Source organism: Gallus gallus, chromosome Z (assembly GCF_016699485.2).
Source record: "Gallus gallus isolate bGalGal1 chromosome Z, bGalGal1.mat.broiler.GRCg7b, whole genome shotgun sequence".
Lineage (NCBI taxonomy): Eukaryota > Metazoa > Chordata > Aves > Galliformes > Phasianidae > Gallus > Gallus gallus.
Window position 1 is genome coordinate 24,745,440 of NC_052572.1, and position 10,765 is coordinate 24,756,204.

The 10,765-nt window shown below is 37.2% G+C and overlaps 1 protein-coding gene across 3 annotated transcripts in view; it reads left to right on the forward strand.

The window, feature by feature from the left end:
* FAM169A (family with sequence similarity 169 member A) overlaps positions 1-10,113 on the forward strand; it is a 35,410-nt gene extending 25,297 nt beyond the window's left edge. For all 3 annotated transcript variants that reach the window (XM_429149.8, XM_015277650.4, XM_004937357.5), the window contains exons 9-13: positions 2,213-2,267; positions 2,610-2,748; positions 3,210-3,372; positions 4,816-5,019; positions 5,725-10,113. In XM_429149.8, coding sequence (XP_429149.4) covers positions 2,213-2,267; positions 2,610-2,748; positions 3,210-3,372; positions 4,816-5,019; positions 5,725-6,279 — 1,116 coding nt within the window. In that variant the 3' untranslated portion in view covers positions 6,280-10,113. The remainder of the gene's footprint in view (positions 1-2,212; positions 2,268-2,609; positions 2,749-3,209; positions 3,373-4,815; positions 5,020-5,724) is intronic.
* The last annotated feature ends 652 nt before the right edge of the window (positions 10,114-10,765 follow it).

A 10,765-nucleotide genomic window follows, 5' to 3' on the forward strand; every position in this document is an offset into this window, starting at 1 on the left:
ACAACAACAAAACAGAAAAATTCACCTTTCCTTAAACCTGAAGAAAAGCATTCTGCAAAGTTATGTTTTCACGTTATTTCATAGTGCTTCTTATTTTATGTCTTAATGCTAGAATGATTTATCATTAGTCTATAAATTCTTACGTATTTAAGGCTTACTTGAAACAGTTTCAAACTGCTGAATCTTCATGGGGCCAGTTGTTGCTGTTTTCTTTGAGTTGTGTTGAAAAGGAAGCAGGAAACGGGATGCAGGTTATTGCCAATGCTATGTTAGCTACAGCAGCTAAGAGCAATAGCTGCATTCTTACTTTAATATCCGTAACTTGTGCACTCTTCAAATTGTCACATGCTCAAACACAAAATCCTCTTCCAGCTTGCAGAAAAGAAATTGAGATATTGGGGTGGTATGGATGAGTGAAGAAAAAGAACTCAAGGAGAGGGGGCTTTAACGTAAACAGTGTGTACTGACTGTGTATGTAACCTGTGTTACTGCTGCATCAGTAGGCTCTTTTTTTTTTTTTTTTTGGCTTGTCTGATCTCTTAAAGGTAACCTATGGGATATTGTCTTTTGTTGACTACCATGGTAGAAATAAGAATACAGAATAGAATTAGAGTATAATGATAAGTGTCCTGTTAAATTTTGTCAGCTATTCTAGTATGGACCCTTCTCTTTATACAGAAAAGAAAGGCTCCTAGCATTCTATGGATTCCTGTTGTAAGCTGAATAACCAAGAAAAAACTTGTTATTTATGTCAGGTTAGTTTCAGGTCTTATCTTCTATGTTGGGGCCAGAAGAAAAATGCACAAAAAGTATTCATACTTTTCATAAGGATGATTTAAAAAGATCAATTAGGAAATAAGAAATATGCATTGTTTCTTTGGAAGAAGCAGAATAACTTCATCCCAGTCAAACCATCACAGTTCATATCTAGTCAGTTTAGAAACAGTTTTCCATTCTTAATTGAAATTGCTGTTAGTAGACACTGTGCTACATTTGAATAGCTTTCTGGGGGATACTTAACCCTTCCTCTACCAAAGTGTGCACTTAAGCATGTTATTTCAGTGGTGAAGTACTTTTATTTACTTTCTCCATGAGAGAGAACCTGCTTTTGCTTGGCAGCTGTGCCAGCTCGCTCTTCCAGTTTTTTCCCTTGGGCTTTGCAAGGCCCACTTCATACTCACAGCTGGTCTCACCACACACTTGCTTCCACTGTCTTCTAGCTGCAGTAGGGCCTTCCTACATGTGGCTTTACAAGACTTAGGTCTTCAAAGCTGCCTCCATGTGAGACTCTTGTTTTCTCAGCTTTTCCCTAACCTGCTCTATTTGTCCCAGGCCAGACATACATAGACACCTGTTATTTCCTTTGACATATAACAGAAACAAGGGAATTCGCTTGAAACACTTAAGGATGGACAAATAACAAGCCAGTAGTGGAAGACGGCAGTTCCATTATCTGAACATTTCTGCAATTTTTTTACTCTAAGCAAATAATATATCAAATTTCTGCTTAGTAAGATCTGTTAGTAAGTAGAGGAATTGAATAAATTTGCAAAGTCTCTTCAGGGTAGTATTTGCAGCTAGGAATATTTTGTTAGCTGTTTGTCTTTTTGTTGCACTCTCTCAGACCTGGATTAATGTTGACTATATATGCATTAAAAAAAAAAAAAAACAAGCTTTCACTATTGCATTAAAATTATTTGGACCTTCAAGAAGAAATACAATTATTTTAACCAGTACATCTTATTTACTTAAATTACTATTTTTGTACAGACTTATTCCTGAAACAGATTTAGAATAGGAAAGAACTACCTTCAACTCAGACTATGCTTTAATGTGAAGAGCTCTTACAGTTTGCTATGCAAGAAAGTAAATATTCATGTATAAGAATTCTTGTCAGCAGTGATCCACTTCTCTACTGGTCAAAATAGGCTTGCTATAACAATGCAAATTGCCTGAAAATTTTGTCTTCAATCTACTTTAAAGCACATCTTTTTTTGCTTTTAAGTGTTAGAGTACTCTAGAGCAAAAGCTTTTAGTGCTGTGTGTGTATATGCAGGTCTATACATACTAAATGAGAAGTGGTTGTAGTCACTCTTCCCCATTATCACTTCCATAAAATTATAATTTAGAAAGGTGCAACCACAGATAGGGAATTGAAGGTATTTCAGAGTTCTGAATTTTTGAGTAACAGTGGGTTTGCTTTTTATATCAGGCTGACTCTCAAAAGGACCAAGAATCATCAGATGACCATGCAAGCACATCTGAAGGTAAGAATAACATTGACTATCAGTGTTGTAATTATAATGGATTAGTAGGTCAGCAAGCTCTTTTATTGCCTTCTAGCCTAGTGCATTCATCTAAGAGGCATGTGGCAACATGCCTTCCTCTATTATGCTGTGGCCCAACTCAAGAACTTTGGGAGGTCTTTGGATAAACTTATCGGTCTTACTAAAAAGCTATGCATGTATATTAAGAAAATAAGTACCATGGCAAAAGGCTATTTTACTTGCACTCAGTAGCTTTAATGAAGTATTAAGGTACAAAATTATGTACGTATCTTAAACTGCATTTGTTCACTGGTGCTTATTTATTTGTTTATTTTTCTGAAGACCTGAGCATAGCACAGGTTTCCATTCGGACACGGAGCAGTCATTTAAAACGTGCCAAGACGGGAAAAAATTGCCAGGATTCTGGACCTGAAATATCCCAAGGAGATGAGGAAAATTCTCCTCACACTTCAACAGGCAGGTAAAGGAGATGGTATTTTATTTTTTATTCTTTTGTGTGGGCAGTCATCAACTATAGTAGTTTCTCCCATTGTGGTAACTGGAATTTATTCTGCTTTATTTCTACCTCGCTTGCTTGATTTTAAAATTACTGCAAATAAAGCCTGTTGTGAGAAGAAAAATTGAAACATCATGTGAAGAATGATAGCACCAAAACATCCATTTCTGACCACAGATATGGGAAATAACAGTAATAAAATAGTGAGGCATTAAGTTGTGTTTACAAGTGGACTTTGCTCTATTGTAGATTGGTTGTCATTAGAGTAAAAATATCTGTACTCACACAACACAGATTATTAACTGGATGTGTGCCTGTAAAGCTGTGTACAGTCTGGGAGACATCTCCGTCACTGACCTCTTGTTATGCTGGCATAGTGCTGTAGAACAAAATCTGACTGGAGTATATATAAATGTTTGCTGCAGGCCAGAACTTCCCACTCACACATCTAAATGCTTTGAAGTCATTGAGGAAGAACCTGAGGTTGATGTTGAAAGTGGTGAGGAAATGATCACTTCAGAAGAGGACCAGAGTGTATTAGAAACTGAGGTGCATACATCACCATCTGAGAAGTTGACTGAGATGGAGGTGAGATGGTTTCTAATAGTCACAGTAGATGACTGTATTCAGAGCATGGCTACAGTTTGCATTAAATATATTCCTTGCTGCCTTGATCTATGTGATTGTTCAATTTTTTCACCAATGCTTTGTTGGATAGCATATCTGAGAAGCTAAAGTTTGTACAGAATTACTGATAGTGGAAGATTCTTTTAAACTTATATGCATCAGGCATGGTATTGCTAGCTGTTCAAGGGGAAGGGGTTGTCTGTCTCTCTGCTCTGTGCTGATGTGGCCTCGCCTCAAGCACAGTGTGCAGTTTTGGGGATAATATAAGAAGAATATAAAACTATTAGGGAGCATCTAAGTTGGAACTGTGAAGATGGTGAAAGGCTGAGCGGACAAGATGTACGAGGTGCAGCTGAGATCCCTTGGTTTGTTCAGCCCAGAGAAGAGCAGTCTGAGTGGAGGCCTCATGGCAGCTGCAGCCCCTTGTGAAGGGAGCTGAGGGGCAGCACTGAGCTCTGCTCTGGTGACAGTGGTGGGGCCTGAGAGAATGGCATGGAGATGTCTCATGGGAGGCTCAGATTAGGGATTAGGAAAAAGTTCTTCACCAGAGGGTGGCTGGGTACTGGAACAGGCTCCCTGGGGCAGTGGTCACAACACTAAGCCTGCTGGAATTCAGGAGGTGTTTGAACAGTGCTCTTGAAGCTAGGGTTTGGCTTTTGGATGTTCCTACGTAGAGTCAGGTGCTGGAGTTGATGATCCTTGTGGGTCCCTTCCAAATGACAATATTCTGTGGATTTTTTTTTTTTTTTTTGAAGTAGAGTTCATAGGCTCTTAAGCTCAAAACTTATTTTGCTGGTTTATTAGCATAGCATTCTTGATTGATTTGAGCTTCTTAAATATTGCAGAGAACTGGAGTAAGGTCACGTTCTGATCCAGTATCTCTGAAAAAAGGGAAAAAGTTTAACTGAAGAAATCAATAGGTGATATGCTTCACTGACAGCTGTTGCCTCTCTTTCTTCTCACTGTAAAGCTTGCTTAGCTTTGTAGATAGAAGTTGGATTTAAACAAAGTCTTGTTGCTGTACACAAGCTTAAATTTAGATCTTGGAGTATCCTTAGTGCCTAATGATACCTCCAGGATTTTATATTCTTTCTGATTTCTAAGAAAGATAATAAACTGTGCTGGGTTCATCAACTTCCATATCAAGGAATGATTGTAGCATGTATGCTACTTGGTTTGGCTGTTAACCACATAAGCCATAGTCAGAAATTTAGGACAGGTAACAACACCAAGCTAATACTCTGGGTCAGTAATTGCATAGCTACTGTGTGCTGGGCTTACTGCATATTTCAAGGCACCTGAAGTAGCTGCTTTTCTTATCTAGAATACAAATTTAGAACACATATATCACTAGCACTGGGGATAAGGTTTGGCATAATCTTGACTTAAAAATGTAATTTTTAGGGAACTCCATCTGAATCTCTGAATGGGGAAGTAGCAGAAGAAACTTCTAAGACTGTAGTTATGGCTGAAGAGGAAGCTGCAAATGAAGTCCTAGATGGTGAATCAAAGTTGCAGTCTGAGAGTCAAGAAGAACCCTTAACACTGCTTGTTCCATTAATCCTTGAGTCTCCCACAAAACCTGCGGAAGAGGCTGTGTCAGAGAAGGTGAGAGAATTGAAACAATGTTGTTTTTCCTTCAGAATGTACATACTTTGCTGTTTCATCCTTCTGTTATGTAACAGTTAGGAGGAGGCCCCCACCACTGTATGAAATTCTTGGGAGATGCAGCTATTAGGCCAGATGATGCACATCCATTAACAAAATACACTACTATTTCTGCTTTGATATGCAGAAGTGAGGCATATATTTGCAATACCAGCAAGATAAAAGAAAGCAAAAAGAGATACTTTCCTCCAGTTTCCCTTAGCAGTAATGAGACAGCTGTTTCTCTCTGGATTATTTGTTGGATATGTCTGAAAGCAACATCTGTATTTTATCTAGTACGTCTGCGCTAATTGAGTGTACAAGCAATTAACTACTGGTAAAATACCCTTCTGTAACAGATTTTTACCATTGGTGGTTTTGAAACACTGGTATTTTTCCCTGGGTATAATTTCAGAATGTCTACTCCATTTTTTTTCTTAATAGTTTGAATATGAAAACATAATGGGGGACTCTGAATATCAAATGTAGTTCACAAAATAGTTCTGTGTGATGAGGAGGAGAGGGTTGGTTAGTTGACTGTATGTGCAGTAATGGAAACTGCTGAATGTCAAAATATCCTCTGTGATTGCTAGCTAAGGTTAAAAGTTGTTCATCCTCTTGAATCTCAAATTAATAATCCCTTTGTTTGTTTTGGCACACCCTCAGGTTTTAAATGCAAATGATTCAGAAGGACTGACTGAAGAAAGTGCATCAGTGGAAAAGAAGGGTATTGAGGAAGACAAGCAAGAATCTGAAGAAAAAAAGTCATCCACTGAAAACGTAGTTGCTTTAACACCAAAGGAAGAACTCTCAAACAATGGCTTCCCAAACTCTATTAAAAGTGAAGCAGTAGAAGAAGCTGTTTCTGAAAATGTGGTGCACAAACCAGCTTCCTCAGTAGAAGACCAAAGTGAGGAGGCAGAGCAGAACTCGCAGGAGGCTTCTGTTGCTTTGGGTCAGAGCTCTTTGATAGTGGTTGAACTGGAGGGTGTTTCTTTCCAGCAGCCTTCTGGACAGGAAGGACAGAAGAAACAGACAGAAGAGCACTTGGAGGAGTCTGCTGAGCAGACAGAGCAGTACACGCAGACAGCAGCAGAGCGGGCAGCTGACAGCAGCTCTGAGGAGGCAGAAATTGAGGTGCCCATTGTGGATCGGAGAAACCTGCGAAGGAAGGCTAAAGGTTACAAAGGTCCACCCAAGAAAAAAGGAAAGCCAGCTTAAAATAAGTTGTTAATTCATCTATTTGTACAAAAAAAAAAAAAAACTGTTGTGTGAAACACTAGGGTGTAACTAAACCATATACGACACAGGACATTTAAAGTAAATACTGGGTTGGACTTCCTTTTGAGAGTCATCACTTTTGCTCAGTATTTCTTAAATTTTTAACCAGTAGACATTGATCTTCAGAGTATGAAAATAAACAGCCAGTCTCCTCCTTTTATAAAGGATACATGCTAAATAAAGTTGTGCTAGCAAAGGAACAGTTTGCATATTTCAGGTGTCAGTCTTGGAAGGAAAAAATGAAGTGCGAAATTCTGGCTTTATTAAAGTTACTAAAATTTCATAGACTTCCATGAGGCCATTTATCACAAGTTATTTTAAAAAATTTTTAAACATTTGAGTGCTGCATCTCTCCACAGTAGAGAATGAGAAACATCCCTCCTCTCTTCTTGTTAACTCCCCACAGGCTCTTGCAGATGAGATTAAAAGAATGTCATATTGTAATTCTAGGTCTCAAAATATACAGGAAGTTAGAACTCTGTAGATTAAAACAACATAGCATCTGTCTTCCACTAGAGTCAAACTGGAGAGAATGGCTCTGCTTCTGAATCCCAAACTAGCAAATTTGATTTGCTAATCACTTGAAACAGCTGAGTTACCAGTAACAAAATCAGCACAGCATCTACCATAGCACACGCCTAAAATGAAGTTCTTTATGTGGGAAGATTTAGAGATTAGAGATTTAGAGATTTACACAGTAAACTATATCTGTAGCTTCCAAAATGAGTGTCCTGTTAAGCCTGAGTTTCTCCAGAATGTATGGAGTGAGGACTCCAGTACATTTACAAAATGGTTTGAACAGCCTTTCTAACTACTTGCATGTACTGAACGAATGCTTCCTTACTTGTTATGTTACGGGACAAGACAATTTTTGATCTAGTATTGGTCTGATTGGAAGTGGTGCTTTGTGTTTTCCAGATAATTACCTGATGCTGTTAAAATGTTGTAGCTGCCAGGTGTGTGACTCCTGTGAACTCTGGCATTTCGGGTGATTGTGACATTCATTAGTGTCAAAATATTAGTGAATGTTTCAGTGAATGCTTTTTTTTCCCCCAAAACTTCTATGCCTTTAGGAGTTATCAGGAGACTGTTGAAATTATTTGTGATTCCCACTTCCTTTTTGTAAATTGAGTGTAATTTCTGGGCTGATAGTGTCCCAGTTCATAGCTCCTACTAAAAGCAGGAACTAAACCTTTCTATGTACAAGTAGAGATACAAACAGACTGCTATGCATATTTACTTTCAGAAATTCTCCTAGCAAAGCATATATTTAAGACAATTTGTCAGGTTTACATTGAGTTACTCCTTAATTTGCAATACATTTATTTCAGCAAATGAAATTCCTCTTGTAAAGAGCTGAAAAGTCAGGAATAAGAAAGAACAGTGGTTCTGGTAACAGGAAATCACACAGCTATTTAATCTTAGATTAGTGAACTAGTGTCCTACTGTGTCTTGAAAGTGCTGGGCTTCTGAAAATTGCTGTTCAGGTTCACTTGAATAGTTGCAATGCTGTCTTAATTTTTGTCCCTCTGTGAAGCTAAAGTAAGAATCTATTTTATGCCTATAGTTTAAGCGTATTTATAAAGTATTTTAACTGTATAAGATGTATTCTTACTATTTATTTCACCTGTTGAAGTACAATCCTATTTTTAATCTGATAAAAAAAAAAAAGCTTACGTGGAAGGTGGTGTTTTTGTTCTTGTTAGACACGTTTGAATCAAAACTTTATGTAATACTTTAGACTTCAGAGTGGATGGGATAACTGAGTTTCTTGGATATTAAGCATAGTTGCAACTTCCTGTCAGTGTGTAGTTACTTATGAACCCTGTGACTGATAGATGTTCAGGATCTTTTATGATTGATTGTAAACACATTCAAGTGAACCTTAAGAATTCCTGAAACTAAACATTTTCTATAAGGCACATGGGGCAAAACTTGTTACCGACAGTATAATTTGTCTTATAATGCTAAGTTACTGTAAAAAACAAAAGAAAACAAAAAAAAAACCCCACAAACACACACACACAGACACGCACACACAAAATCTGTAACACATCTGTTACGTTAAGGATGGAATCTGAGGGCTGATGGTTTAAGAAATTCTGATTGTATACACTTTATACTGATTCACGTTCCATTTGTTAGAGCAAGCTTTACTAAGTACTAATCTGTTAAATACTTCAATTGGTACAAATGGATTCACACTCAAGAATTCTGTTGTTCACAAACAAGTGAGAGCCACTTATTTCCTCTAGGTGGATTTTTTTTTTTTTAATGCATATTTTTGTCACTTGTATTTCCCTGTAAGGTTGGAAAACCCTTTGTGGGAAGGATATTTAACTTCTGATATTTCTTTTCATGGCTAAGTTGGGACTAGTTTCAATTAGTTTCTTACTCTTAGGGCGTTTGTGTATTGAATGCAGGAAAACCTACAACAGAATTATTAAATGAGGTCAGTCTTGGTTTCTGCTGAAAACAGTCAGGCATCTGATCAAATTCCAGAGAGTTTCGAAATACTGAGCTAAAGTTCGTGTCTTTAGGTGTACTCTTGAGTAGCTAGCTCTGGTTGTCTGGGGTACCTGAGATAGTAGCCCATGGCCAGATTGTTATCTACCTGTTGTTGGCAGTTGTGTTGCAATTAGCAGTTCTAGTAAGCAATATGGTCTTGAAACCTAGATATAGTTCTTAACTGTGGTCACAGCAGTACTGCGAGCTAGAATGGAGTTTATTTCACTAATAACTTTTTGGGCATCAGTCATCTTGCAGTAAATATTGAGTAGCCAAATCAAACTACCGATTTAAATAATAGTTTGTATTGTTGTGCTGATTGTCCAATTGGAACAGTAGTTTAATAGTCTACACCTTCTGTTGCATTAAAGCAAGGGAACTTACCTGACAACTGTACTGACTGAAATGTTTTAGCTTGGGGAAGAACGGTGCTTGGACACTTTTTCTTTGGTTGGTTCACTGTCTGGCTTACTACCACTGAACTGCTGAAGAATTTAAGATCTTACCACACCAGCAACCAGTGATTAAAACATCAAGTTCATTTGTTTGTACCAAAATACTGTTACAATATGCTGTGGATCTACGCGTGTATGATGAAAGCGAGCAGTATTATTTTTGAGCTTTATTTAGCCTGGGAATGGAGTTTAAGGAATCTTTATTTGTGACTTCCACCTTGCACTGAAATAGTAAATGGTTTCGTGTTTGAATGCATCGCTTGTTAAAATGTTTCTCTTGTACTGCTTCTTAATTTTTAACAGAACTTGCTTTGTTTCTCAGTTTCTTTTGGTTTCTTCATTTCATGCAGAATTCCTGTTTTCCGTTCTCATGTTCCATACCCCTTTCCATAAAAATAGATATTTATTCCAGTTTGGTTTTAGTTTGTTTTAAACAACTCATGCTTTGTTTGTCGGTGTACTTCTTTTCCATTTCATTTGTGGGTGTCAGTAATCAAATCGATCACTTAGAACTTATCAACACTACTAGGATGAAAACAGCAATAAATAGACCTAAGTTTCATCCTCTCCTCGAGTGAGCATTAAAAAATATTATTACCAAGGGGATACACTTCTATATTTATTTTCACAAACGTGGTGTTAGATGTTTTTTAAACTAGTGTTTATAAATCCTATGAAAGATGTGATGCTGTTCTAGAGTACTGTACTTAGAGCTAGGTTAGTGTGTTCTGAATTTTCCTTTCTTTGTATTGTCTTGACTGCTTCTGAAATGTTTTGAAACAGTAATTAAACTTATTTTGTGATTTATTTTTAAGTACTCGATCCCTTTCTGCTATGCAGGAGGCATCTTTTAAAGTGGTTTAATTCACTAGAACGAAACAGTGTAGCTACATTTGGTGTTATTTTGCAATCTATTATCTTGCAGTCTGTCTGCTAGCGAAGAGCTTTACATGCTGTAAGTATATTAATTGAAAAAGAATTCCTGTACTTTGCTTTTTTTTTAAAAAAAAAAAATGCTGTATTTACTAAGCTTATGCATCTTACAAAGCAGCTTATCCTTCAGCTTTTTCAGAAGTATGTTTACCATATGCATTTTGCAGTTTTCATCATCTTGCATTGTTGCTGTGAACTTACCAACCCTCTGTATGGTGTTAAAATGTAATTTTATTTGCAATAATTGTATTACTCATCCAACAAGTCATGTATTTACAGCGTAAAATGTAGTAGTGCTCTCGAGGCAGCCAAGTTTATTTATGTTATTAAAATGCATTAAAAAGTAATGTAACATTTTGACAAAATGCCCTCTCCCCAAGCAAATTACTTACTAGCTTGCGATCTGCTTTTGGTTTTGAATCACTTACCATTGCAAAAATAAAGAACCATAGTAAGTTACTCATACAGAGTCCACACTGGGGCAAACTGGTAAACTAACAGAGTAGCCTGTGAGAGAAGAAAACAGTAAA